General features: G+C 44.5%; 2 protein-coding genes across 6 annotated transcripts; both read right to left on the reverse strand.

The window, feature by feature from the left end:
* Window positions 1-69: 69 nt before the first annotated feature.
* On the reverse strand, window positions 70-7211 carry LOC124472830 (ETS-related transcription factor Elf-1-like). Of its 4 annotated transcripts, none has more exons than XM_047027927.1 (8): window positions 6952-7211; window positions 4351-4882; window positions 4143-4260; window positions 3056-3163; window positions 2741-2893; window positions 2539-2619; window positions 2182-2374; window positions 70-2021 (listed from the first exon to the last, which is right to left on the reverse strand). In XM_047027927.1, the coding sequence occupies exons 2-8, from the start codon at window positions 4411-4413 to the stop codon at window positions 1331-1333; spliced, it is 1407 nt and encodes a 468-aa protein (XP_046883883.1). In that variant the 5' UTR covers window positions 4414-4882; window positions 6952-7211; the 3' UTR covers window positions 70-1330. The 4 variants fall into 4 exon arrangements, with proteins under 4 accessions (XP_046883883.1, XP_046883885.1, XP_046883884.1 ...); XM_047027929.1 differs by lacking the exon at window positions 6952-7211 and adding an exon at window positions 5332-5422; XM_047027928.1 differs by lacking the exon at window positions 6952-7211 and adding an exon at window positions 5059-5128.
* Window positions 7212-9766: 2555 nt separating this feature from the next.
* ednrba (endothelin receptor Ba) lies at window positions 9767-14336 on the reverse strand. Of its 2 annotated transcripts, none has more exons than XM_047027935.1 (8): window positions 14238-14336; window positions 13456-13934; window positions 12416-12528; window positions 12075-12279; window positions 11301-11450; window positions 11009-11142; window positions 10721-10829; window positions 9767-10557 (listed from the first exon to the last, which is right to left on the reverse strand). In XM_047027935.1, the coding sequence occupies exons 2-8, from the start codon at window positions 13891-13893 to the stop codon at window positions 10423-10425; spliced, it is 1284 nt and encodes a 427-aa protein (XP_046883891.1). In that variant the 5' UTR covers window positions 13894-13934; window positions 14238-14336; the 3' UTR covers window positions 9767-10422. The 2 variants fall into 2 exon arrangements, with proteins under 2 accessions (XP_046883891.1, XP_046883890.1); XM_047027934.1 differs by having other exon boundaries at window positions 14027-14328.
* Window positions 14337-22056: the final 7720 nt, after the last annotated feature.

Below are 22056 nucleotides of genomic sequence, written 5' to 3' on the forward strand. Positions count from 1 at the left end.
GTGGTACATACGACACAATATCTGGCGCTAGTGTTATACGTTGTTTATGCATCAATGAAAATAAGAATCTTCCCCAAAAAATGTTTTATTATCAAATTAGACAAATTAACACATTGTATACAACAAAAAGAATGGTACGCGTTTACCTTTATAACTCCACCACAAATACATTTAATTGCGAGCACAGACAATTGCAAGGGCAGTGCCCTAGTTAGACGTTTAATTGTATTTGTAAAATGGTCAATAGATTCACTTGTCTGAATCCTAGCAACAAATATAAGACCAAGGAGGTAAAAATCTAAATAATACACATTTATTCTTACTCCTTGCATAGACAATTAAGTTCGGGTGGGAGTATATGCGGAAAACAAAACATTTTACAATCCTGAGAGACAGCTGGCAAGTGTCAACAATATAAAGTTGCACAAGTTCACAAAAAGTATATATAAGACAAAATACATAAATACATAAAGGAATATATGGTGGAGTAAGTATATTTACAGTCATAATAGAACGGTATTGAGTGCAGAAATGCTAACATTAAGATACATTAAAATAAGTGTATAGGACAGGTTTGGTCTTTATCCCTTTTTTTTGTTTGTTGATTGTCATTCATGAGAAATGTTCCCAAGGCACTGGTGATTGTTAGATTTATAGTTTATGATTTCTACATGACACAACTTGTATCCATTAACAACATTCGTAATGTTAGTCTATGGAATGCATATCAAGAAGAACCTGTTTAGAATGGTGTGTTTTCAGGTTTGTTTGATCCTGTACAATCGACACCTTTGCACCAAGCATGCTATTCAAAAAATCGACAGTACAGTGGCCCACATTGAACTGATCTGGAATGTCTTTGGTTAAGAGTTGCATCAGGTCGGTCTGAAGCACAAGGAAAGGTGGAAGAAGGGACAGGGACAGGGTGTGCATTACAATTAGTGCAGGGCAATGTTCAAGGCAAATGTGAAGTGTGTGTGTGTGTGTGGGGGGGGGGTTGAGAGAAAGAGAGAACAAATAACAGTGTATTGATCAGAGTATAAGCTCCCATACAATGGAGATGAAGTGCAAGCAGAAACAGCTATACATTTCTGCAGAGTGGCTGTAGATTCCAGTGCATGTTTTTGGTCTCTGGTTGAAGATCTAGTAACTTCTAATGGCATCTATAAGGGCACAAAGAAGATTGTAACTCTCTAGAGGGACTCCCAATCAGAAAGTTATTGTCACAGGCAATTTGGTTGTTGGGTGTCGCATGATCTTGCCCTGATGACAAGGCACTGACAGTCTGACAGGGCATACTGAGTTAGTCCTGAGACTGCTGCCTGTGTTTTTATTGGTCAAAACTAGTGAGGGGTGCTAGCTGCAGGGTCACTATCTGAGGCTGGCTGGCAGGCTGTTTAGAGACAAGCTTCTCATCTGTGGCAGTCCCATCAGGGTGGTTCAGCACCTGTATCACCCCTTGCCGACCTTCTGTTTTATTGCTACTAGAGGCTTGTTTCTCACAAAGACTCCCAAGCAGCTGAGCGGTTTTGAAGACAGACGCGTGGCCGCCTGGCTGCAGAGACTGGACTCTCTCGAGGTTCTGTAGATTCCGCAGCATCTCAGCAGACACGATGGGCAAATGCCTCTGCTGGATCAGACTGTCCCCTGTGGACCTGAGGACCGTAGCGCGCTGGGCTGGTGCTGAGGCAGAGGCAGGGGGGCGAGGCCTGGATCTGGGCTGGCCCGGAGGTTTTGTTTCCCTTGTTCTGGTGGAGGTCTTTCGGCCAGGTTGGTGGACAGGTCTAGAGGCGGGGGGTGAATGCTCATAGGAACCTCCATCATCACTAGAAGAACTGTCCTCTGGGTTGTCACAGATTGCGTCGTCATCACTATTATCCTCCTCCTCCTCTTCTTTATCATCATTATCAGCTTCTTCTTTACCATCAGTGATGTAGACCATGTCTTCAGGCAGCGAGGTGAACTGGTAGACCAGCCTCTGGCCCTCCACCTTGTTTAGGATACCTCGCTGGTAATAGTACCTGAAGGAGCACAGAGCAGTAGTATTACCAAACTGCACACGCTCACACATCAGTGCACAAACGCATACACATGCGCACGCACACACAAGCAATACTTTCAGATTTGATGTCTGTTGCACAGCCATCACAGATCAACAACGTAAGATCAAATGCATCCAACCTGAGGGCTCTGCCCATGGTCTCATAGTTCATGTCTGGTTTATTCTTGTGTTTTCCCCAGAGTCTGGCCACAGCCTTCGAGTTGACCAGCTTGAAGATTCCTGCATGGGGATTGGTCCATTTGATGTAACGGGGGCAGGCTTGCCTATCCTGGAGTAGCTCCATCAGGAATTGCCACAGGTATAACGTGTTGCCTGACACACAAACACACACACAGAGAGATGGGCGGTGCAGTAGCTCCCCAGGAGAGAGGGGAGACAGACACAAACCAGATGAGACCATTTAAACATAGAGGGAGTTTGTTGTATGTCTGAGAGAGAATTAGTGAGACAAGAGACATAGAGGGGGGAGAGAATACCTTTTTTGTATTTATACTTGCTCCTCTTTACTATGATGTCAGGAGTGGGTGATTCGGGCCTGCTGTGTCGAGGTTTCCTCCCTGTAAAAGACAGGGTGGTTAGAAAGCAAGTGATGAAGCGACATCTTTTAAAACTAATAATTTAGGTTTGTAGTCCTGTTCATGCTGTGCGCCCCCCCCCCCCCCCCAAAAAAAAACGGACCTCTCCTCTTTTGTGGCTGTGCCACAACATTCTCCACAGTGGATGTGAACCACTGATGCTGGTCCACAGCTCCCACAATCCCCTCTGCTGACACAGTCACCTGGGTAACAGGAGCGGTGATGACATTCCCAAGAAGTGGCACAAACATTTGGGCTGGCAGGGGGGGGATTGGGAGGGGACACAAAGACAATGTTAAGATGGAATGATATAAAAAGTTAATAATGATGTGGTAGTGGATGGCATAATATTTTAAACCTACTAATACTCCAGATGTTTAGATCTATAGGTGTGTGTGTGTGTGTGTGTTTGACTTACAGTAGTGATGTTGCTCCAGGAGAGTGTCAGTAGAATCCATGTTAAGGATAGACTCAGCAGCAACCAGTGTCTCCATGGTTTCTTCATCCCCACTCTCACACCCCTCCACTGCAGGAAGAAAGGCAGACAAGACAGGCCGGAGGGAGACAATAAGAGAGCAGAGAAGAGAGACTGAGAAAATACACTGACAGTGCAGGACTACTGCAAGGAGATGTAAGACCTTTAGAAGGAATTTGGAGGGAACAGTAAGGGTACTTATTGCCAGCTGTTTTTAAGTTGTATCCAGGTACTATTAGCTAGCTACCAAACAAGTTTGCACTCCACTGTCTAACAAAGACAAAGGTTCTCCAGGTTAAAGCAAGTTAGCCAGAACATAACATACCCAACACAGTTATGTAGCGAAAAAGGACATTTAATAGCAGTTGTTTGCTACCGTAATTTGCTTGGTAGTTAGCTCTAGAAAACTCAAATTTGACTAGCGTTAATTGTTGACAACATGCAATTGGCTTTACTAAACGCTGATTAAACTTGGCTAATAAAATAATCTGCGATCCAGCTATTACTTTAGCTAGCTAGGTAAAAACAGTATGTTAGTTAGCTAGTTAGCTGTTACTGTAATTGTTTAAATTAGTTGACTGATAACTGTCTGAAAAAATAAAACGTTTGATACCGATGGATTAGACATTAATGACCACACTCACTTTTGCGGATGGCTTTAATGTAGCTACTGTGGATAGATTTGCTAAACTCTACATTCCAGAAACAGTGGCCAACTTAAAGCTAATTTACAAGCAGTAGCTGCGTAGCTAGCTAGCTAGCACTTTCTGAGCAGCTAGGAATGTTTTGTTGACTTCCTGCATTTTGAGGGGGTGGTCCATGTCAAGATGATTCCGGTGTTGTACCGAAATCGGTGGCCTATCGAAAACTGTGACCATGGGTCGCTGTTCTAGCTACAACACCAGTACGCATGTGTAGATCCTCACCCAACCAAGGTAAAAACAATGGAACTCTCTTGAAATACAGTTCATTTATTCAACCCAAACTGTTGTAAGGCAAGAGTGTGCTTTTCAGTGTGAGTTAGAGTTACCTGAGATTGGATGGACCTCAGAATGTGTTTGCTCACAGACCAGACCCGAGTAGGAGAGTAGATGTGCGTGAGGGACCTGTTCTACAATAACTGCAGGGAACGCAGAATGCTCCTCCATCTGTAAAACACAGGTAGACAACTGATGCGGTAATATACAGATATGCAAATGTCAAAAGGGTCACACACTTGAAGAACAAGCCACTCTTACCTGAGGTCCATTGTTGACACGGTCGCTGGCATACTCAAATATGAGCTCTGTCTGCTGCAGCATGTTTAATTTTCCAGAACACAATTAAACAACTCTATGGTGACATAATCTCAGCGTACCCATGGGTGTAGAACTGGATTGTATTTATGACGATACCACTGCAAAAGTCCTGACGTTCCAGAGCACAGTCAGATAACGTTGTATGTTCCACTGAACCAGAGGTTCCAGTTTTTCCGCCCTGACTGTTTCAGTGTCCTTGAATCTAACCTTACCTTGGGGTAAGTTGCTTAGTACATATCTGGCAGTAACTGTCCAACTTATGATCCACACTCCAGTTTAGTCTGTCAAGTCTGCGTACACCAGGTTGCTTGTGATGAGGTAAGACCTGCTGCACACAGTTAACTGTAACAGGTCAAATGTGGAGGCGTTGAACAGAGACAGGTGTCACAGTTATTTGTTCTCTTTTGTCTTGCTCTCAGTTTCTGTTGACAATGAGGAAGTGGAGCCTGCCAAACGGCCCTGTGGTCTGAACCTGACAAAAAGAGAAGCAGAGAGAGAAAGAGAGGGAGAAAAAAAACAAAAGTTACATTTTCGTGACATTTCAACATGTGTGTCACATTCACATGCTCAGTGCTGTTATACTTTTGGCAATTTTTTTAATAGTTTCCTTTAGGAGGATAGCCCAAACAGAGTAGACAGTACCCCTACCCCCTCTTCACTTCACTGCACAGCTCTTATCTGCCTTCTAAAACAGGCCAAACTAGCAACAGGAAGTAGGCATCCGGTCTGCATCACAGTGTGTGTTTTTTGTGCACGTACATGCATATGTGTGGGTGTGCGCATGTGTACGAGGAAGGGTAAAGTCAAACAGCAGCAGCTGTATGGGCTCAAATAAGGCTGCACATTCACCATGCACTTTCCCACTTCTACTTTCTATGTATGTAGGCTTACAGTGAGTGGACGTGTGCTTGGTATTCTTACTTTCTCTGTACTCTTCTTTCCTTTAACCTTCCTACGTGCCCTGTTGTTACCATTCCGCTCATCTTATCTGCTCCCTTCTCATCCTCTTGACTCATCCTCTCCTGTTTTCTAACACTATGTCCAGTCCATTCTTCAATTGATTGATCTGCCACATCTCCACCAATCAAACACTTATTCTCTGTCCTTCTTTTCCATCCCTCCCTGGTTCAGTTACACCACCTCAATTATTCTCTCCTCCTACTTCCTGTCATGCTGTCTCCATGGTGACGTTATTGCTGCTTGTATAGGATTCAGGTAAGTACCTGAAAATCCTGTTCCTGCTGTTGTTGTTCATAGCAAATCATCTCTGCCAGAGGTCTCAAATTACAGTGCCACAGTACCATGAAAACACATTATCATGCAACACACCTGTATCTGCCTAAGCCCCTCCTCCTGTGAAGGCTGAGAAGGGACTCTCTTAACTCATATACATCTTTGCAACGAGAGGAGAGAAAGACTCATGCTGGTTGAACTAGGTTGTCATCTTAGCTTCCCAAGCATGTTTTGCTTAGTCTTAGGATGCAGTGTGTGTGCATGTACGTGTGTGCAGGTGTGTTTGTGAATGCTTGCATGTCTTTTTTGTGTATTTGTGCATGTGGTGTAAGTGAGACTGAAAACAAGACATGAGTGCGGCAGTTATCAAACAGGAAGCACTGCCAAGTTTACGAGTACCAACTTCCTCTTGATAGGGCCATTGTTGTCTCTGCTGACATCTTAGGGTCACATAAACGCATGCCACAAGGGCCGTTGGCCTCAAAACATTCAAATGATTTGTCCCTATCAGCCTCCAGTTAACTTAAACATGCCCCCAAACAACATCAATGTGAAGAAAGTGAAATGTGCAGAGTGGAACGATGAAATTCTCCCTCAGTTATAGGACATTGATTCTCAGATCAGCATTGCCAGCCATCTGGACATGCTCAAAGCTGTTTCTAAGTCCACAGGCCTGATGGTTTTCCCAGAGGTAATGCTAACAAGTAGGCTCCATTGTCTTTGTGTTAAGTCTCTGGTCGTACAGGTCTGTCTCTATGGTCGCACTCATGTGATCCATCCAAGTCTGTGAAGTGGCTGCCAGGCCCCAAAGGACTCAGATAAGCTCCATAGCACACTCATTTCCAAGTGTGTGTGTGTGTACGTGAGTGCTTGTGTGTGTGTGTGTGTATGTCAGGCAAGGCAGATAAGAATATAGCAGAGAGAGGAGATGATAAGCCCCTGCTGTTGCTTGGGGTAACTAGAACTGGCCAACCTAGCACTGATAAATATGATGTGTGCAAAATATGGTTTGGGGTGGGTGGTTGTGATTATATTCCTGCATACAGTATGTTGGTGTGAGTGTGTGTGCACCTGCTCACATGTCCATATTTATCATCCAGAAAGTGATCTTGACATGATTAACATTGATCATGGGACTACCATGCTGAACAGAAACACAGAACCACCTTCACTTTCACTTTAGCACACCCACATGGTTTATGTGAACTCTGTTCTGGTCATTACATCATCTGGAGTCTTAGCTACTTAAGTAGATAATCAACATAAACGAATCTTTGGAAAGACTACTGTAATTGAATAGAGGCTTACCTTGTGTTGTTGATATACTGTGTCTGTGCAGCAGCTGGCTGTAACTTCCAGGTCTGAACAGGAAATTGTTCTCTCCGCACTGACACAAAACAAGCTGCCTTTCGGCTCTGAGCTAGGATCAGCGTATCCACCACTAACCCTAACCTAAAACACTTTTAACAGACCCGATATCAGCTTTTAGGAGGAAAGATTCTCCCGCTCGAACAAATAACTGCTCTGCTTCCGTTTACTCCTGAGACCCCTCCCTCTGTGGCTTTTGATTGGTTACCTGTCCGTTGAATTGAGGTTACTCATAGCAACCATTGTTAGCAAAGAGCAAAGGTAAACAAAGGTCTATTTGCAATGTAAAGCACCAGGGATCAGATCAGAGCAAACAGACAGACACGCTCACAAACAGACATGCACACAAACATATACACACATGCATACATTTACATTACATTTAGTCATTTAGCAGACACTCTTATCCAGAGTGACTTACAGTAAGTACAGGGACATTCCCCCGAGGCAAGTAGGCTTAAGTGCCTTGCCCAAGGATACAACGTCAATAGCACGGCCGGGAATCAAACTGGCAAATGAATAGCCCAATTCCCTAACCGCTCAGCCATCTGACCCCCTACATACATACAAAGCAACAAAACTGTTACCTGGGATATTCTGTATATCCTCACACTTCAGGAATAAAATCAACCTGTAGTTGGGCTCTACAATTACACAGCCACTAGTGCTCCCTGGTGGTCAAAGTGTGTGCCTCACATGTTCCGTCCCAGGAGGAGTTGAATAAGGGACTGAAATGTAAGGCCTGTAGGAGGCCCTCTCTGTCTCCTGACTAGAGTGGGAGTGAAACTAAATCTGATTCATCTGATTGACTGAGCCCTAGACCACAGAGGTTGGTCAGCTTTGGTCTGCATGTCCAGCGTCCAGTTTTTCTGGGGTAGGTCAGATGGGATATAAGAGAACAGGAGACTTAATAACTGTCTCCACTATCGTGGGATCTTGGCTTGTTTTTAGTTTGAAAGTTATTGTCGTTCTTTCTTTTCCTGTCAGTTTTTTGTTCTCTTTCCTTGTATTGAGCATCCATAATATGGTTCAAGAATGTGATGGTTTGGCTCAGAGAGAAGGAAACTCCCATATTGTTATTATAAAGTAGCAGAGGACCGAGAGGCAGAGGGTTTATTACTACAATGTGTGCATGTGTGAATGTGGATCATGGATGTGGAGCCATGTGTGTTTAGCAAACTGAAAACATGTTTGTTCAATCCATAAGATTGATGAAAAAATATTGACAAATGCTCATTCAAAGGAACTTCAAACTGATCAAACCTGTGTTACGCATCAATGGTGTGACTACATAGTCCTGTTCTTTTGTGTGTCTTCCCCTTACAAAGTCAAAGGGCTCACCGCAAATTCCAACCTCTCATACCTTAGCTTGGTGTTCTCTTGGCTGCGTTAGGCTCTTGGCTTACGGGCATTAAACATTTTTGCCTTGAAGTTTTTTTTTTCCGCACACACACACGTACACACACACACAATCACACACACCCAGATATTTGCTTTGCTTTGTCCAAATGTTAGTGTAACCTTAGCCAGACAATTCTCCTCCTTGCACTGCTAGTCCAGATTTAATGGACTCAACAGCCTGCATCCACGAGTGTGTGTAAGGATGTGTGAGTAGAGAGCGACAAAAGACAATAGCAATTAAAGTTAGTGAAACAAAATACTATTCTGTGAACAGAAACCAAATAAAGACAATCACAGAGTTCTTGAACATTTATTCAAGCCAACTTTTTCCAGAGTTCTCTTTATCAGGAGATAAAGCACAGCGAAGGAGCCCTGCAGAGCCTGCTGTGAGAGTGTGTGGAGGGGGTGTGAGTAATAGGAAGCAGACAGCTCAGATGTTTTGGGTCACACACACAAGCTTCTTTATTGATCTCGGGCATGGCAACTGATTGAATAAAGAGCCTTGATAGGACACTCGGTTTTCTCCAAACAACCCAACTAATCTCAAGCTGTCTTTGGGTAGGACATGGAGGGGAAATAGAGAGAGGGTTGGAAGGGGACAAGAGCTGGGGAGAGTGTGGTAGTAGGGAAAATGAAAGAGAAGGGGCGAGGTGTGAGAGATAAGAGGGAAACAGAACAACCCTGAGTGTCTCTGAATAAAGGAGAGATAGACAGAAGATTGAGGGAGGATGGAGTGAAGAAGAGCGGGGAGGAGAGATAGGACAGAGGGTGTCTTTGATGGGTAATGTGACATGCGTGACACTCGTTTTGCCCAAGGGAACATTCCCCGGTCAAAGCTGTGTTCCATGTGGAGATCTATGTGTGTGTGTGTGTGTGTGTGTATGAGTTAGTGTTCACAGGGGTGCTCTGTGCTTCCGTTCAGGCTCACATGATAGGAGCGTTTGGTTCAACTCTGGAGAGCTCACACGCACGCTTATACACACACGCACACAAGACACACAGCAATCAATTTGGACGGAGAAATAGCTCAAGCAAAACATATTTACTGATGATGACTTGTCTTTTCTCTACTTTACATGAGCAGATCTGTGTTTGGCTTCAAAAGTAGCAACACAACTTTTAGACCTCACTTACTGTCCCAGTTGAGACGAAAGCACTGTATTTACTCATATTATCACTTATAGGCACAAAATAATACACAGTATATACATCAATAAGGAACAATTAGAGTTCAATGAGAGTGGGATTTTCCTTCTCTGTGGTCGACACTGAAGTTGTTCACATCCACTGCATGGAAAACCCCAACTGTTCATTTGTACTAATCGGGAGTTCACAAAACAACAGAGGACTTTGGGACCATTCAGCATCAAAAGCAAACATTTATAGTATGAAAACATCCACTCACAGAATAATATGCCAAATGCTACTATTACTTACTGGAATAAACAATAAACTAAACAAATGAAAACCTGGGTAACTATTAATAAAATTGCTATAATATACCAGATACATGTTAAACAAAAAATATCATGCAACAAAATATACAGCAGACATTCTTTCAACACTAACATTCCCAATCCACCCAAGATTTTTCACTCAACCCCAGCCTCTTTGTTTTTGGCTGACGACACACACATTCTGAGTTTTCATAAGTCATTTCTCAACAATTTTCCCAGACCTAGCTAGCCACACCTAGTAGTAAACAAATAACACAGACTTTCTTCCTTCTCTGATAATTCTACAACTCTAAACCCCCTCCAACAAATAACCCAGACCCAGTTTTAGGGGAAACGACAGTCTATGTACACGTGTGTGCCTCTGTCAATAAGGGCATTTTTCATCTGCCGGTGGCTCTGGCTTAACATGCTCCTGAATCAGTCCCTCAGAGCGTCTCATAACACTTCCTTCTTAGTGCACTTCTCTCCACATAACAAGGATACTCTTCACTAAACAGGCCTGGATCAGGATTATCTGATCCCCAGTTAAAGGCACTTGCACTTAAAAGCATGCTCATGCTGTGGTGTACTTGTTGGTTACGCGGGAGTTGCTCTGGTCAGAGGCTCGTTCGGTGACTTTGAGCTTCATACATGACTGCTTGTCATCCATCAGCATCTCCGCTGGTAGACACCAGCAACACAGACATGACTGGAGGGAGGAAAACAGAGAGGATCGTGGAACACTCTCAGAATCAGGACTTTGCGTGTTGTGTTGACGGTTTAAGGGACCAGAAAACGAGAGAGGAGAAGAAGAAAGTGCAAGAAAGTGCAAGAAACAAGTAATATAATACGGACTCAGTATCTTGTCTTACCCTGAAGCAGCTTTTGAACCGCTTGCTGACCATGTAGAGAGCGATAGGGTTGATACAGGAGTTAAGTGATGCCATATTGATGCCTATGTAGTCCAGAACCAGGAAAAAACTACAGGAAATAGCAGAAAATAGTAATGAACATACACATGACAGAAGAATTAGTGACAATGGATAAATTGCTGTTTTGAATGTGTCAGACATGTCTTGAACACTATGTAAAGAGGACAACTTCCAGAGTGTGTTGTTGATGTTTTTTTGTTGTTTATTCTGCCCACATGTGATCCATACCTGAGCAGCTCACAGCGGTTGGGGTCCTTCTCATCGTAGATTGTGAGCTTTAGGATGCGGCTCAGATGAAGAGGCAGCCAGCACAGGGCAAACACCAGGACCAGGCAGAACACTGTCTTGGCCACTTCCCTCCGCTGTACCACACAGCGCGCACACACACACACACACACACACACACACACAGACAAACATGTATGATGGTTAACCACTTCTCTGTAGGATAACATCAAATACATATCTTGACCAGCAGATTCTGTATGTTCAGACATCCATGCGGGTCATTCCCTTGCACCTGTTTGAGGTGGTCACTGAGAGCGATCTGGACGCCGTTCTTCTTCCTCAGCATCTCGCAGGTCATCAGGGTGTAGAAGACAGCGGTGCAGGCCAGCGGCAGACAGAAGTACACGCTGAACAGCCACCAGTCCTTGGCAGACTTATAGAACTACACACAGGACAAAACACAGAGATGAAAACCCATCAGTTACCTTTACCAAATCTACTCTTACCAGACTGATATGACATGCGGTATGAAACTAAATAAAGAATTGGATCAAATGATCTAAATAGTCTTAATAAAGTCCTTCTGTGAAGTGCATATCCCCTCAGTGACATCTGGCAGACCAGAAAGATGTGTGCCTCCAATTCTGGTAAAACATCCTCTATCACCTCACTGAATTACATCTATGGGACCACAAGAAACAAGCTCGTTCTATAAATTTTAGAATATTCTGGCACACACACACCAAGAACACAAATCCCCCCTCTAACCCCCCCCCACACACACACACACACACACACTATCGTTTATCAGGGTTATCACTATCGTTTATCAAGTGAAGCAGGGGAGCTGTTGGCTGGAGATATATGTTTACAGAAGTAAGCTGCCATGGCTACAAGGTTCACAGGAAATGCCTTGTCCTCCAGACCCCAGCAGAAGACTGTCTCACACACACACACCCACACACATACTGTATGCAAGTCTGGGTTCTGCATCTTGTGCATTTTTGTGTACGTGGGTGTGGACGACACCTGTGACTTGTGAGTTACTGCGCGTGCAGCTGCATACCCTCATGAAGGTGGATGTCTGCATGGGGTGCAGAAGACAGATCCTGAGGTGCTCTCCTTTGTAGTCCATGGTGATCATGTCGAAGGCCACCGCCTCAGGGACAGCCAGCAGGATGGAGAGCAGCCAGATGAGGGTGATCTCGATAGCGGTCCACTTGGGAACACCGATACCCTTGATACGGTTCCACGAGGCCACTGCACGGTACCTGGGGGAGAGGGAGGAGGAGGACATTCAATCAAGGACATCAACCCATGTGTATGTGTCTGACTGTGTGTGTGTCTGACTGTGTGTGTGTCTGACCGTGTGTGTGTGTCTGACTGTGTGTATGGCCCTAGGTCCACCTGTCAATGCTGAGAGCACACAGACTCAGGACTGTGATTCCAACTGAGGCTTTCTGAACAAACGGCACCAGTTTGCACAGACCCACACCGAAAGGCCAGTCCTCAGCCAGCAGCTAGAGAGGAGGCAGGGAGGAAAAGAGTGAGAGAGGACGGAGGGGCGAGAGAAACAAGTTAGAGCTCTTTCATCAAAACGGCAGTGCAGTGGACGTCATCGCATGTTATTCAACCGGTTACATTTGCTGTTAAAGTGGCATGTCAAAAGTTTTGTTGTTATTTTTTTACCTGCTGAGAGACCATCCACAAAAAGAAACCACTCCTGATGTCCAGTCTGAACTCTACCCTTTATGCTCTACTGTGTGATATCAGATAGGCATATCTGGAGACTGCTGCAGATCTGGAGACTGATGCAGATCTGGAGACTGCTGCAGATCTGGAGACTGCTGCAGATCTGGAGACTGCTGCCTGTGTAAGCTTGGGGCTTTAGTGAGGCGGCTGGTGGACAGCAGAACCTTGGCTAACCTACGTGTGTTTTCTTGCCTTCTTATGATGGTCTACAGGAATGTGTGTGTGGACTATTGAAATCATATGCGGCAGTATCCCTACATCACTCACATTTCTTTGGAATGCACTCAATTATTTGAATATGTCTGGCCTCCCACTGGCCAAATATACAAAATATTCACGTTCTTATCTTTGTCTTTGTCTAAATGTCACACTATCTTTCTCTCTCACACACTATGCCTATTTATCTCTCTTTTACAATCATACATGCCTCCACAAACATAGGCTACTCACATTCTAAGTATACACAATACCCCCTAACATTCCAGGGAAAGTGAAGGATATGAGGTAGATTGTCTCAGAAGCCTGCAAAGCAAAAGCATTCAAGAAGATGCTGCTCTTCAATACAGTGTGTTACTGATGGTGGTTGGGGTTGGGATATGGAAAAAAATAACTCAGTATATATCAATGTTCAACAAAACATGACAAAGCATGTCTCAAAGGTCTGTCATTTAATAGGCATGTGCGTGGTTTCTCACCTTGTAAACGTTGATAGGAATATCAATGATGATATGAAGCAGGTCTCCAAGCGCCAGACTGGCGATTAAAATATTAGGGCCGTTACGCATGCATTTGTTCTTATAAATAATACGAAGTAGCGTGGAGTTACCGATGATTCCGACTACAAACACCAAACACGACACCACAGTGTTGATATATTTAAATGTGTCTCTGATTTCTGTGGGTCCAGAACACATGGGGGGTAAGGGCCGTGTGCGCCTGGGAAAGGAGACATTGTACTCAATGGGACTATCTTCTCTCCTGATAAGTCCTTGTTTTTGTGTGGCAGAAGGGAGTTCAGGATGCGTGTTTTGAGGAGCTGCTTGTCGGTTATGATCGTCCGCTTGTCCAGTAACCAAGAGAAGATATCCCGCCGAGAGGACCAATGGCAAATAGATGTGGAAGGTCTTCGTCATTATGGTTTTATACGTTAAGTCCTTGAAAGAACACTTCTGTCCTAAAACACAGACATAGATTTCCATTAAACATTTTAAACTGACATGTACAGCCGACATCAGCACAACAAGTACTAAAGCCAAATTGTCTTACCTGTGTGATTTGTTTAGGATAAACCAAATGAGACAATTAAAAAGTAAGTCTACAATACTATATCGCACTCATTGCCTACACTCTTCTTATACTTTTAGACGTCACTTTGATGTTGGATGCTGGTGTTGATTCATGGAAATGAAACTTGTATTGTCATTTTGACATATTCTCATCGTCTATCAATCAGGAAAAAATATATTCTAAAATATACCGTTATTCCAAATCCGATCTGGAACTCCGGTTAGTCATGACCTTCTTCCCTCCGTTACCGAACTGTGTGCTAGCTCTCACTTCTGTCTAACAACTTTAAACCAACCAGCCCCTCATCAGTAACAATGATCACTGTCAAAGATCGACCCCTCCTCCTTCCACAAGAGAAAAAGAGAGAGGGATGCATGAATCATGATACAGCTGCAATTTTCTTAGCAAATAAATAAATAATAGTACATTGTTCTGTGAAGTGAAGTAAGAAGAGGAGAGGTGTGTATGAGGTGTGTTAATGTTGTGGCCATGCTCAGCTGTGCCTTACTGTAGGACCGAGCTGACCGAGTCTCTTGCTTCAGGCCATGTACTGATCATTGGAAGGTCCACCTTACTTCACTCTCACAGGAACATGTGTTTACTTTTCTCTCTGTCACTCTACCTACCTGCCTGCTTGTCTGTCTGTATGTCCCTCTGTAAGATCTATGCATGTTTGTCTCTCAGCCTGCATGTGTGTCTGTTTGTCTGTCTATTTCTCTGTCTCTGTCATTGGTCTGATCCTCCATATGGGCTGTCTATTGCCCCACCTGCAGTTGGCCCAGCTTGCTGTTCAACTCTCAGCTCCAAGGATTCTGGGAACTGGGAATCATCTGGGCCAGAAGACAGTCACAACCAGATGTGTGTTTGAGTGATCACCATCCCAATAGTGGTAGAGCAGTCTGTTACAGGTGTAGGGCTGTATGTGTGTGCAGCATTGTCTGTCAGAGTAGAATGGTCTTTATCATTACAAAGTTAATGGTCCACTGAGAATGTGTGCTCTCCAAGTCACCTTTCTGTTTGGTTTCCCGCCAGAAGGAGTGGTGTGTGTGTGTCTGCCTGAGAAAGACCAAGAGAATCTTTATCAGATCGTTGGTTATTTTTTGTTTAATGCACGTATGTACTTGTTCTTCTGTGAAGTAACTTACATTTTGTATATAGTGTTTTGAGACACTGCAGTGTGTAATGAACATACGAATATGATTGTTCCAAGAAAACCAATACCTCATGATGAGAAAAAAAGAATTGTCCTAAAGCATGTATTGTGTCGTATAATACTAATCAGGACTACAGTGTGCCACACAGTTTCGAATCAAAGTTTGTATGCATGCAAGGGTGTGTATGAATGTGAGTGAGGGTTAGTGTGTTTGGCTGCTCCTGTCCCCAGCTCTCTGTCTAGGGACACTGACCTCCAACCCCTGCACCACTACCAGTGTGACCAGTTTATTAGGACCTCATTAGACACAGACCACCAGGGCTTTGAAACTTAGCACCCCTCAGAAGAACCCTGGGGCAAACGCCCCCTCCCCACTCCATGCCCCTGCCACCACCTCCTCTTGTTACTCATCTAACGTTTCCCTCTATCTATCTTTGTCATCTCCCATCGTCTTGCCTGTTCATTAACTTTCTCCCTCCACCTCCTCAGTTTGCCCTTCTCTGTCTCCTCCTTCTCTTCCATCCCTCCCCCCTCTTTACTTCACACTATTCCTCCTGTCTGTCTTTTAAGTAGCCTGCATTCCCCTCTGACTCTCACAAGGAGACAATGGGGAGATTGTCCACCTCTGACAGAGTCTTCAGATCCTCATGAAGCCGTGCTGCACTGGCTAAGCCCCAGCCTCAGGCTAAGTGGCATCCCAGGGTGGAGGACCATGTGTGGAGCCCCCTAGGGCCCGTTCGCTGTGTGGTGATAGCCTATTAGCACTGAGCTTCAGCTGACAGCAACACAATAAAGGCCTGTGTGTGGGTGAGAGAGAGGCCTTTAACTTTGCAAAGCTCTGTATTGACCAATTTGAACATCAGCCACACTCGCGCACACGCATACACACACAGACAGTTAGAGATACTCACAAGCACAAAACACAGACACATATGTTTGGACGAGAAGACTGAAAAGTGCATACGCACACATACACACGCGCACACACATGCGCTAGCAGAAACATTCATAAACATGTGCATGGTACACACAGATTCATATGATCACTTGTACTCCTCCAGTTACTCTAGCTGAATCAGAATCAGAATGGGATTTATTCGCCATGAAAGTTTGCACAAACAAGGAATTTACTTTGGCAGGAAGGTGCATACAATAAACCAAACCAACATTTTTAATATATGGACTATCTATACTAGCTAACTTCAAAGTACACCCTTTACCCTTTCCCACACATTTGATCCATCTCTCTTTTCCTCCTCCTGTTGTCTCTCTCTTCCTCACGACCCTGTGCCAGCTCACTGTCTTTTCTCACTGGGTTTTCATTCTCTCTTTCTCTCTCCTTTCACTCTAATGTCCTCTTCATCTGCCAATCAAAAGTGTTACTGCCTCCCAGCCTCTCACCCGTTTATTTCTTCTGCTCTCCTAGCACCTCTACAGGGTTAAACAACTGCTTTCAGCTCGGTCCTACTCCGCAAGAGATCCGTGTCTATGTGGGATGGATTTATTTCTGACTCCCATGCTTAATTAGCCAACTCATGACAGGTGGTGTTCAGATAAAACTCAGTGAACAGGTCTTAGCAGGTCACTTACAGTGTGAGTGTAATCCAGGTTCCTGACACACACATAACAATGTGTGAGTGGCAAGAAACTCAGCCAACTGAGGCCAACCTTTATTGATCCATCCAATGCCCTTCCAGAGTGAAAGAGCAATGGAGGAGTAACAAAGCCATCAATGTGAAGGAAAAACACGGATGTGATTCAAGTTTCAGTGTTATTGTTTCTATTGGAGTAGGAATGTTCTGGAATAACAATGTAGGAGGATTTATGCTGGATTGTGTGAAATGTTTTGATTGTTCCCTTTTGGGACACACACATATGCACATGCATACACGCATACACACACAGTGTATCCAATTTGACCACCACAAAACCATTATTACACATGTTATCCTTACTGTGCAAAACATAACGCATGACATCTTTCACATGGTAAAACTAAGTGCACTGAAATGACTTCTGATATCAAACCATGACAAGTACAGAACATCAATCTACAACCACACACACAAAATAAACCCAGGAAGACTTAGGGAACCTTTTCATCTTTTAAGTCCCAAAGATGTTTACAGTGCTGTGCAGGCAGAAGAAGGTAGTAGAGTAATACCATCACTTTATTTGACCAGATTGATATTCCATTTTACTCTTGTGTCTGTTTTCACGTTCAAAGTTCTGGTGTTGGTAGATAAAAAATGTATGCACATAAACACACACACACAGACATACACACACAAACACATACACGCACACACACAAAGACCACACACGTGAAAACGCTGACTTCAGGTTCTCCCATGAAATTGTGTAGGAACTGACCTGATTTGCGTGTCAATTGATTATTGAGCTGTTATACGTTCACTGGGGAAAATGAAAACAAATCAGTGCTTCAATCAGATAGCAGCCAGACAGAGACGACCCCTGCTCCTGGCATTTTGAAATGCAGGACAGGAGACACTGGGGTGCATGGTCTGGTGAGCTCTCTAACAGCTTCCTACATGCAGTACAGTAGATGGATGAAGGCTCCGAAGAGCAGGTTACTATTAAAACCCAATAATGTGTTTCTCAGCTCAATACATGAAGGAGAGGAGAGAGAGGAGGCACAGCCTTGAAGATGAACAGGTCAACGCTCCAGAGAAACAGTGTGAGGGCACAGAAGGGAACGAGGGGAAGGTGGAGATGAGGAAAGAGAGAGACATGAGTTAAGTGGGTTAAGGCAGGAATGAAGAGTTAATGCCGAGATTGGCGATGCATGCCTCCCATCAAGGCCTCTCTCTCTCTGCACGGACAAGAGACTTCTGTGTGTGTGAGTGTGTGTGTGTATCTTGTGTATTAGAGTAAATCGACCTTGGGGCACAGGGGAAAAGGCTAAAGAGTACAGACTTGGGGAGGAGAGGTGGTTGTTGTGGTGGTGGTGTGTGTGTGTGTGTTTTGGAGGGGTAGGAGTGTGTGGTCAGTTATAGGGTTTAATGAGAGACCACTGCTTCCTAATGTTATTAGCTCATACACTGTATGTAGGTACACTGCAGATGCTGTGTGGATGATGTGTACTGTCTCGGTTCTTCCTCAATGTGGTTGCCTCTTTGTATCAATTGAAATATGGAAGGAGAGAGAGGAAACACAAGGAGGGTGACAGGACATGGAGAGTGAAGCGAAAGGAAGGAATTCCATTAACGACTATAGGCCCTGAGGCTGGCTGTCTGTTTTACCATCAGCTAACTCAAAAAGACCTCTCTTTCTCTGTCTTCCTGACGTTCTTAATGCTACGCATTGTATTTTCAGTCAGGCCGATCAATGAAACTGACCTCTTGATGTCAATGGGTCAGGCTCAGTGAGTCTTTTGATTGGACACTATTCTGTTCGGAACTATTCTGGGCTACACACACACATACACACACAAAAGGGCAAAAGGTTGTTATGCTATATTGTGCTATTTGAAACCAATGATAGAACTAGGCCTTTCTGACATGAGTGTGTGCATGACCAGTGTGTGCATGATGACACACATGCACACGCGCATGATGACACACACAGACTGACTCTTCACATCAGCCATTAGGTCAACTTATTCTTTTTTCATGAAAGACCCTGTTGTATACAAATCAGACGGTTGCCACGATGAAAGAAACAAACTATAAAATAGACTCAATTGCTCAGTGAAAGAACTGAGTGTGTGTGTTTGTTCGACTTGTTTCCACAGCTGTGCCACCTACAAAAAGAAGGACTGTATAGTATGGTGAAGTGTCTCTTGTAAGGAAGATTTTATGAATCTTTAATTCTAATCTATTGAATTTCTATTTAAAAAAAGATAATTCCAGTAAAGGGTCAGTATAATTGTGTTCCTTCTTGTGGAGAACTTGTATGACCATGGCATATTACAGTAACAGTTTGTAGTTACCACATATAGAGACAGAGACAATCATTGTGAAAGACAGTGAGGATGTGGAGCGGGAATCACTCAGTTAGGGTTAGTGAGTGAGAGAGAGAGAGAGAGAGAGAGAGAGAGAGAGAGAGAGAGAGAGAGAGAGAGAGAGAGAGAGAGAGAGAGAGAGAGAGAGAAAGAGAGAGAGATGAGAAATGATGCTGTGATAGTGTTAAAGGTGTGCTCTGGTAAGCAGCAGGAGCAGCAGCAGGCTTGTTTGTGCTGGAGATCACCGGGATAGACTCACTACCCACATGTGACCCTCATCTGACTCAGACGTGAAATGGGTTTGACTATTGTGTGTTTTGGTAGCCTATCTCTGCCTGTTCTCTCTCTTTGTTTTGAGCTAGTGAAGGGTGACCTCCTGTGCAGGCCATGTTATTGGTCTGGAGTGAGGGTGAGTCTACTATCCTGTCGTTTATCTACAGTCTTCTCTGACAAGAACACAAACTTGTCTTTCGCGACAAAGTGAGGCAACGGAATTAATTGCAATACAGAACCTGTGAGTTGTTGTATGAACTTGATATAAACATATTTCTTAAAAATGAAAGAAAAACGTGTCTGACAGTTCTTTGAGAGAGAAGGGTAAGAGGTTCCCTGTACTCTAGAGGAACCATCTGGGTTCTTGTTTATTGGGTTGTTTTCACCTCACTACAGCGTGCTTCACTGTTGCTATGGATGCGGATTGGAGCACAGCTGGACAGCCAGGGTGCCTGTCGTTTTCTCTGTGTCTATCTTGTCACCGCTGCTCTTATCGTCCTCCTCTTCATCCCTCCTGTCTGCGCCAATCAACCTCCTCTCTCTCTACTTTCCACCTTTCTCTTTGTGCAGTTGTCTTTCTCTTGGCTCTCCTCCGACAGACTCTCATCTGGATGGACAGAGAGAGTCACAGTGTTTGGCCACCAGACACCCAGACTCCATGTGGAAGAGCTGCTCTCTGGTTTCAGCCTCCACCAGAAATGGAAGTGACTGTGTGTGATTTGCTGATGCTGCTTGTGGGTGTTATTTGAACATGGCTGCGTGTGTGTGCCCATCTGTAAGTGTGCGCCTTTGTGTGAGGCGCGCACAACTGACTGCTATGCCTCAGGGTAGACCATTTCAAAATTGGGCGTCCAAGGGAAACTGATATTTCAAAATATTTATTCCTTATCTGGAGCAGGGATATGAGGCGGGAGCTGTGACAGAGGGGTGGGGTAGGGAGACAAGCAGAGAATAATATCAGTCTCTCTCTCTCTTCAACACAGCGGTAGGGAAACAGCTCTTCCCAGTGTCAGTTTGGGTATCTGCAATGACACTGCTCCATCCTCAAGCGACATGGGTCAGATTATGGCTGTTCATAAGGGTGTTAACGATGGACTAAACATTGAGGGTCAGTTTTACATTTCCCTCACAGTGTGTGATAGGTATCTGGGGGGGATACACTGACGTCAGTTCAAAGCTCCGACAAGGATATTTCAAGGTCACATTCTTCCAAATGTATTGGGATTCTTAATTCTTCAAACCCCTGAGAATGACCGTGGCTTTGACCTGCTCTGGCAACCGGCAAATCACACTTACAGAGATTGAAATGGAACATAGCCAGAACCATTTTCTTCACTTCCTGTCTCTAAATGGACCACTCCTCCACTTTCACCAGCAGTTCAGTCATGTGATCCTCCTTCCCCTGGGTCGCTCTCTCGTTCAGATGATTAAATGTAGGCCACAAGCCTTTGCTAGTGTGTGGGGTTCAGGCTCTCTTAGATCCTGACTGGGTCAGTTTGATACACTATTGAAAGAGCAAGATTAGAGTGTTTATGGTTCAAAGGTGTTAAATAGGCGTGAAACATTTCACTGCAACATCCTCCCAGTGAGAAGCTGAAAGTCGGAGTGTGTTCATGTCCTCTCCAGTAGTTTTGTACAGACAGTACTGTCTGACTCCTCCTGCCCTCATGCTACCCACTCCTTGGGCCTTCTTCCATTCCTAGCTGTAGGGTCTTGAATTTGTTCTGTTTTTACAGAAACCCAGGCCCAATTCTGAACCAAGCACTTTCTTTTTCAGTGGTCCCTCGTGAGTAAAGTTTCTCTATGCCCTATTTGTATGTGACTTGATAAAAGCAATTGCCAAACGAATTAAATGTGGCTTTATAATCGAACCACACATCCACTCTGTCCACACTGTCTGTTTATCCTTCTGTCTGCCTGCCAGTATCTACGTCTAATTGTCAAACCGTCTGTATGTCCATCAGTATGTCCTTACATTCAGTTGTTTCAAACTATCACAGAGAGAATAACTGTTTGGAATGGGAGGCCAGAGCCTTATCCCTTCAGCACAGACACTCTGATCCCTCAAACACAATAGACCCAGCTACGGCCTCCGGGGGGCAGCAGTCAACTAACACCCAAATCACACCGTGTCCGTGACTGCTGGAATCCTCCAGGGCACCTCGTGTTTCACAGCTGCTGGAGAGACTTTGCCAGGACAGACACTGGGCTAGTCGTGCCAGAACAGAGACACCAGGCTAGTGGTGCCAGAACAGAGACACCAGGCTAGTGGTGCCAGAACAGAGACACCAGGCTAGTGGTGCCAGAACAGAGACACCAGGCTAGTGATGCCAGTCCTGGGTGAACCACAATTTTAGACAGGCAGACAGAACCCCCTATTCACACACACCAAAGTGTGTGTGTCTAAATAAAACAACATTGATCTGACAGGAAACACGGAAAGCCTGATTTCAACAGTGGCCTATTGACACCCACAGAATGTAGCGCCTCTGGCTCACAGCTCCGCCCCGAGGACAGCTCAGATCAGGCAGACTTGCCTCCCGAACACAAGTTTAGAAGAGAAGTTTAGAAGCAGCAGCAGAGAGCTACGTGTCATCAGTGAAGGGTCGTCATGACAGA

The sequence above is a fragment of the Hypomesus transpacificus genome, chromosome 10 (genome assembly GCF_021917145.1).
Source record: "Hypomesus transpacificus isolate Combined female chromosome 10, fHypTra1, whole genome shotgun sequence".
Taxonomy (NCBI): domain Eukaryota; kingdom Metazoa; phylum Chordata; class Actinopteri; order Osmeriformes; family Osmeridae; genus Hypomesus; species Hypomesus transpacificus.

Coding starts and splice junctions, on each gene's coding strand:
- LOC124472830 (XM_047027927.1), bottom strand. CDS start 4,413: ATGCTGCAGCAGACAGAGCTCATATTTGAGTATGCCAGCGACCGTGTC. Junction 4,261..4,350: donor GTGTCAACAATGGACCTCAG/GTAAGAGTGGCT, acceptor TGTGTTTTACAG/ATGGAGGAGCATTCTGCGTT. Junction 2,022..2,181: donor ACCATGGGCAGAGCCCTCAG/GTTGGATGCATT, acceptor GTGCTCCTTCAG/GTACTATTACCAGCGAGGTA.
- ednrba (XM_047027935.1), bottom strand. CDS start 13,893: ATGACGAAGACCTTCCACATCTATTTGCCATTGGTCCTCTCGGCGGGA. Junction 12,280..12,415: donor TGTGCTCTCAGCATTGACAG/GTGGACCTAGGG, acceptor CCTCTCCCCCAG/GTACCGTGCAGTGGCCTCGT. Junction 10,558..10,720: donor GGTTCAAAAGCTGCTTCAGG/GTAAGACAAGAT, acceptor TCCTCCCTCCAG/TCATGTCTGTGTTGCTGGTG.